This window comes from Rhododendron vialii, chromosome 12a, assembly GCF_030253575.1.
Source record: "Rhododendron vialii isolate Sample 1 chromosome 12a, ASM3025357v1".
Taxonomy (NCBI): domain Eukaryota; kingdom Viridiplantae; phylum Streptophyta; class Magnoliopsida; order Ericales; family Ericaceae; genus Rhododendron; species Rhododendron vialii.
In genome coordinates, this window is record NC_080568.1 from 13,376,719 (window position 1) to 13,383,509 (window position 6,791).

Genomic DNA, 6,791 nt, shown 5'->3' on the forward strand with positions numbered 1-6,791 from the left:
TATTTTTTGGGAAATTGAAAATACACAAAAAAAAAAAAACGTGGCAGACATTTAAATTGAGACGGAGAGAATTATTTTATTTATTTATTTTGGTAACAAATGGATATGTGTAATAAAAGTTATACATATTTTTAGATCATCAAAAATAAAAAAAATAAAAAAAAGGAGCGAGAGAAGAGGGAGGGAAAGAGAGCGGGAGGCATGTGAACTCTTAAGAGAATTAGCTTGACACATGTGTGGAAGAGGGAGGCAACATTTTTATTCCAAGCGTGTGTAACAGTTTTAATAGGTCAGAGGGTACTTTTGGACAAAAAAATACGAACGAATCTGAAAGCTATGGACTTTTCTTGGATTAGATTGTTAGGACTTAATGGGGTGTACACAACATAGGAAGGACCCGCTAGGAATTTTCCCATTTTGTGAAGGGAAAAAATGCCCTTTTAATAGTGGTAGTACTTTTAACAATTTTAGGAAACTTTAAACTTTTAAGTTTTAAATGGGTGTGGGAATAAATTGGGGTTAGGAAAATAATTTCGGTTTCAAAATTTCAAATAGAACACACTTTAGCTCCATTTAGAACTTAAGGAAAGGAAAAGAAAAGAAAAAGAGAGAAGAAAAATGACAGGAAAATGAGAGAGAAAATTATTATTCACTGGACTTGAAATTTTTGTTTTTCTTTTTTTCTTCCAACCAAACAATAGAAGGATTTTTTTTTAAAATTTTCCTTTCTTTCCAGTTGCAAACAGAGCCTTTGTTAAAGCATCTATACTCCTTACCCAAATTTTTATTCAAATTTGAGTTAAAATTTGGGTAAAAACTTGATTTGGTATAAGAGTATCCAGTCCTTGACTTAGATTTGAAGCCCCAACCATCGTCCTCCGCCGCTCAACGCCGCTGGAGCCGCAACAAATCAGGTTTAAGTTGGGTATTGGTTGACGATGATGACGAGCACAACACACTTCCGGCGATGAATCCTTGCTTGAGTTGAAGACGACGACGAGGTGCTTCTGGCAACAAAGACCCCCACAAGCCAGTTGACCTGCTTAACTCTTAGCCTAACCACATGTCTCAAAATGTTAACCTCAAGTTAATAGTAGCTAGTCGGCCTTTACTTATATACCACAACAATTTCCCTTAACCCACCGATGTGGGAAGAGTTGGGGTTTCACAATCTCCCCCACTTGATTGCAACGTCCCCGTTGCACCACATAGTCCATCACTTCCACCCATCAAGTGATGACAAGTCCCCGCTTAAGCAAGACAAACACCTCAAGCTTGTCTCATGTGGGACCTGTTCAAGCACGACAAGCACCTCAAGCTCCTCATTTGTCGAGCCCACCTAAACACGTCTCCTCGCGGGACCTACCCCATACTTCCTATTCTGATACCACAGCATTCGTGAAGGATTTGGTGAAGGATCAAATTTGGTGGAAAGTTTGAGTAGAACCCAAATTTGGTATGGGTTTGAGTAAGAGATGAAACTATAATTTGAGGAGTTTTTACTCAAATTTGAGTTTGAGTTTAAAATTGGGTACGAGTATCTCTAACTCATCTCTAAACCCAAAATGGAGAATGAATGTGACATATTAGAGTTTTGTAATTTATTCTCACTTTTTGCACTTTATGAGAGAATCTAGGAGGGACCCTGTAACGCCCCGAATTTAGGGTACGTTAATAAGTCATTTTATTACAAAAACAAAGTGAGTCTGGCTCATTATTACATCTCAAAGTCTTACAAGAGTACTGTTAATCAACAAAGAAGGGAACTAGGGTTCCTAACTACTCCTCCGCCTGCTCTTCCATCCTAGCAAACGCCTCGGCTCCGAAGGCCTCCAATGTATACAGCTCACCCTGTTCATCTATGAGGTCTGACACATTATACCGGCGTCGCCACCAATATAATATGTCAGGGTCACCAAAAGGTAACACCGTAAGCTACAAAGGCTCAATAGAATAACCAATACCCTCTAATCCTTAACTTACAAGCAATCGATCACAAATTCAATGATTTCCATAGAGTTCATACATATTCGACAAAACAGTTAACAATGACACATCCACTTTCATTATTCAAACTAACGTTGGTGTCCATTATTTTTCGAGTTTCTCCTACGCAACTCCTCGTAGACCATGTCACCATTATCCACATTTCATAACCATATCATTATTTCCAAAATCCGTTTAACACACCCAACCTCGGTTCTGCCGTTCCAGGTTCCCGAGTATCCTCACAATGGTTTCGCCGCACCGGGTTCCTTCAATTGGGTCTTGAGCTCCTTTTGTTCGGCAAGGGCCATTCGGTATGGCGCCATAGAGATTGGTGTCGTTCCCGGTTGGAGCTCTATAGAGAAGTCTACCTCTCTTTGGGGTGGTAAGCCAAGAAGTTCTTCAGGAAAAACATCGGCGTATTCGCTCACGATGTGTAGTAATCCCATTTCCATTCTGTCGGCTTCTTCCAATTGGAGGCTAGCTAGCCATCCAAACAGTTGATTCTGCCACCTTGATCTTTTCATCGTCGAACTCACCGTCTATCTATCCCCCTTAAATTGGGAATGAGTCCCTTCGAGGGTACGCGGTCACCATCTTTTGATGGCAGTCTATGACCGCTCGATGTGCTGATAGCCAGCCCATCCTTGGAATTACGTTGAAATCCGCCTCGTTGATTACTTTAAGATCGCAGATTCGGCGAAAGTTGGCTACTTCTAGTTCACACCCTCTACACACTAGACTAACAACTATATTCCCCCCCAATGGTGACGTTACTTTCAAGTTCGTACTTAGGGGTTATGTTTCTAGTGCTAGAGCAGTTACGCAGACAGTAGATATAAATGAATGTGATGCTCCAGAGTTAAACAAAGCTTGTACACAGGTACTATAGTAGCGTACCTTGGATCACAGATGGATCCTGCTCTTGTTCCTCAGTCTGCAGCGCGAAGATACGCCCTCTAGTGCCTTGCTGGGTTCCCATGGGCTGCTTTCCTTTGTTCTGCCCATTCTGCTGCTGCGATGGGCCTCCAGGGTTTTGCCTCACAAAATCGGTCTATCCCGGTTGTTGAGTTTTCTGATTTCCAAAGCTCCCATTCCCCTCCTTCTGAGGTTGCGGGCATTGGCGGCTATAGTGGCCTATAGACTGACAGTTGTAACACCTGACTGTCATCAAATCTCGGTTGCCCCTCTGCGGTTTGCCACATCCTAGTGTATCAGTCCTCCAAGGTTGGTTGTTTTGGGTCGGGGTGAAGGGTTTGGTAGGGTAGGGTCCTCGGTTATTATTGGAAGGTTGAGTTCGGATAGGTCCGCCGGTGTTGCCTGCTGCCTTCCTCCATCGGGTTTTGAAGTCATTTTCCTCACTCTCCAGCCGAAGAGCACACTTCACAACACCGGTATAGGTGGGACAGGCTTGAGCTACCACAGCCCTTCTAGCAGTTGTTAGTCCCCACTCAAACCTTCTCGCCTTCTTGTCCTCAGTTGCAACGGCCGTTTGGGCGTAACGAGACAATTCCTCGAATTTGGCCGCATATTGGGTAACGGTCATCGTTCCCTGTTTCAGATTTAGGAACTCTTGTTCCTTGGCCAGACGAAAGGGTGTGGGTAAGTACTTGTCAAGAAACAGGGTCTCGAACTCGGCAAAGGTCATGGTGGCTATGGCATGGGTTGCCTCCATTAGATCCCACCAGTAGCGGGCTTCTCCCTTCAATAGCGGGCTTCTCCCTTCAGCTAGTATGTGGTCAAGGCCATACAATCTCCATCTTGGGTGATCCCTAAGGTTCTAAGGATCATTTTGACCTCGTTTAGCCATGTCTCGGCCACGACGGTATTGATATCTCCGTGAAAAGTCGGAGGTCGACGTTTGCAGAACTCGTTCATTACTCAAGTTCGGGTCATTGGTCCGCCGTCGTGGTTTTGGTTCTAGCGGTTGGCGTTCAGGGCGGTTATGAATGCTTGCATGATTGGGTTAAGTCGGGGTTCGCGTTAGAGGGTCCTCCATTATCGTGTCCTAGTCCATTGCGTCGGTTCACCATCTACGAGTAGAAATCGAAAGGGGAAGGTTTTAATCTACTTAAACAATTTTCCTTTTGCAAATGGTGTTTCTTTCAAAAGTCGAAAGTCGTTTATCAAGTGGTATGCAATAGTACTTTCTTAATGAAAGTAAGCTTTTCACAAATAAGCAGGAAATACAATCATAAGCATAGAGTTCCACTATAATGGCAAGTAGGGACACAAGGATAAACACGTACGTGAATAGAGATCAAGAAACATATAAGAATAAATAATAATTGAAATAAGCCCTTTATTAATAACATAGGAAGAGTACAGCTTAGGAGATTCTTAAACAGACAGAAGTAATCCTAGTTTCCGACATCCTACATCCCGAAGGATTACAATTGCTCCTAGGTCAGCCTAAGATATGCATAATTGGCGTTTTTGGGTCTCGCCCTCCTCGAGATTCCCTACCATCTTTCATAGAAAGCTTGGCGCAAACGACGTTCGTATTCTTTTATGATCGCTGCGAGTGCGATGGCCACGACGAGAGCCCAGTACCAGAAAGTGTTGAGATGGTTATTCCCGGTGAACCACCGTGGCATGCTTATTGTAAGTACCGCACAAAACAAAATGAGGATGAAGAGTTGCATCCATAGGGTTTGGATTGCTTGCTCGATTTCTTGGAACACGGCATCTTCCGGAAATCCTCGTCGTCGGGTTGCCATGGCTCGGTACGATAGGATAGCGATTTGGAGGGATTAAGATGGTGAGGGAGATGAAGAGATGGAAGTGGTGGTGGAATATATATAGGGGTGGAAGAGGTGTGTTGAGGAGGGAAATGATTTGAAATTTAAATTTTGAAATTTGAATTTAGAGTTTGAAATTTTGAAATTTGAAGTTTAGAAGGTGCAGTTTGCCGCGCCTAATGGGGTTATGCTCGGCACTCGGTGCTAGGTTCTGCTCTCGTCCCTTAAGAGGCGTGGGAAAATATTTATTCAAGAACGGCTCCTCAACGAACTAGTAAATAAAAATTGTTTAACGGGTAGTGTGCGATAGTACCCTTTTAAATAAGGGAAGCTTTTCATAGGTAAAAGAGAGATACAATTATAAGCATAGAATTCTACTACAATGGTAAGTAAAGACCTACAATAAGATTCTTCCTAATACAGGTTAGAACGATCCTACATACTTCTACGTGGTCCGATTTGCCTTAGGGTACTACAAGTGCGACTACGACTCTCGGGACCTTATTCTATTACTACTACACTGTGCTACCCCACTATAGCTAACAGGTTGACTAGGTGGTTTATCTTCAAGGAAAATTTTAACCTCAATTAGTAACGTTTTTAGGCAAAGGTTTACTAACACCAAAAATATTTTCGAGTTTCTAAGTTCCACATTCGATTCTTGATTTAAGTCATCATCCAATTGTTCGGAAATTCCCAGCTCGGTTGTACTACCAATTTCCACACCTTGCTTCAATCTGAAGATTGTTTTGTCATAATTCCACCCAATTTTGGACGGTAAACTTAAACTCAATTCTCATTTATGTAACGGTCAACTATCTTATGGTCTACCCATGGCCGAGGTTTTGAACCTAAAGCTTTGATACCAAGTTGTAACGCCCCGAATTTAGGGTACGTTAATAAATCATTTTATTACAAAAACAAAGTGAGTCTGGCTCATTATTACATCTCAAAGTCTTACAAGAGTACTTTTAATCAACAAAGGAGGGAACTAGGGTTCCTAAATACTGCTCCGCCTGCTCTTCCATCCTAGCAAGCTCCTCGGCTCCGAAGGCCTCCAATGTATACAGCTCACCCTGTTCATCTATGAGGTCTGACACATTATACCGGCGTCGCCACCAATATAATATGTCAGGGTCACCAAAAGGTAACATCGTGAGCTACAAAGGCTCAATAGAATAACCAATACCCTATAATCCTTAACTTACAAGCAATCAATCACAAATTCAATGATTTCCATAGAGTTCATACATATTCGACAAAACAGTTAACAATGACCCATCCACGTTCATTATTCAAACTAACGTTGGTGTCCATTATTTTTCGAGTTTCTCCTACGCGACTCCTCGTAGACCGTGTCACCATTATCCACATTTCATAACCATATCATTATTTCCAAAATCCGTTTAACACATCCAACCTCGGTTTTGCCGTTCCGGGTTCCCAAGTATCCTCACAATGGTTCCGCCGCACCAGGTTCCCATTGGCACACTTTGCATTGGCTCCTCTCCACGGATAACCAAGCCATATTACCAATGAAGCTACCACGTCCGGCCCTATTGGCAATCTTCATAATGGGCTACCAAGTCCGACCACATCATGGTTTTCACAATCCACGCAATGGGCTACCAAGTCCGGCCACATTGCGAGTTTTCATTCACACAACGGGCTACCAAGTCCGGCCACGTTGTAGTTTTCGCAATCCACACGATGAGCTACCAAGTCCGGCCACATCGCAGTTTTCACACACAGAATGGGCTACCAAGTCCGGCCACATTGCGGTTTCAAACATACTTTGCCATTAACACATCCTAGGTGTCATGTTTTTACTTTCTTAGTTTTTGTGTCTCGTTTCATGCAACGACTCCGCGGTAGGACTTTCCACATATGTAATCATAAATCATTCATTGTAATCTTGAAACTAAACTAGCAAGATCATCCAACTCTATATTACTAATCATGCTCAAATCACCACTTAAAGCATAATGCCACATGTACGGACGCCTTTGGAGGGAAAATCACTTATGCTTTACAACAAGACAAGTAAAGCGAGCAATTCATGCA

At 42.6% G+C, this 6,791-nt stretch overlaps 1 protein-coding gene across 1 annotated transcript; it reads right to left on the bottom strand.

Moving 5' to 3' along the window:
• Window positions 1–3,040: 3,040 nt before the first annotated feature.
• Window positions 3,041–3,634, bottom strand: LOC131309458 (uncharacterized). Its single transcript, XM_058336089.1, has one exon. The coding sequence runs from the start codon at window positions 3,632–3,634 to the stop codon at window positions 3,041–3,043; it is 594 nt and encodes a 197-aa protein (XP_058192072.1).
• Window positions 3,635–6,791: the final 3,157 nt, after the last annotated feature.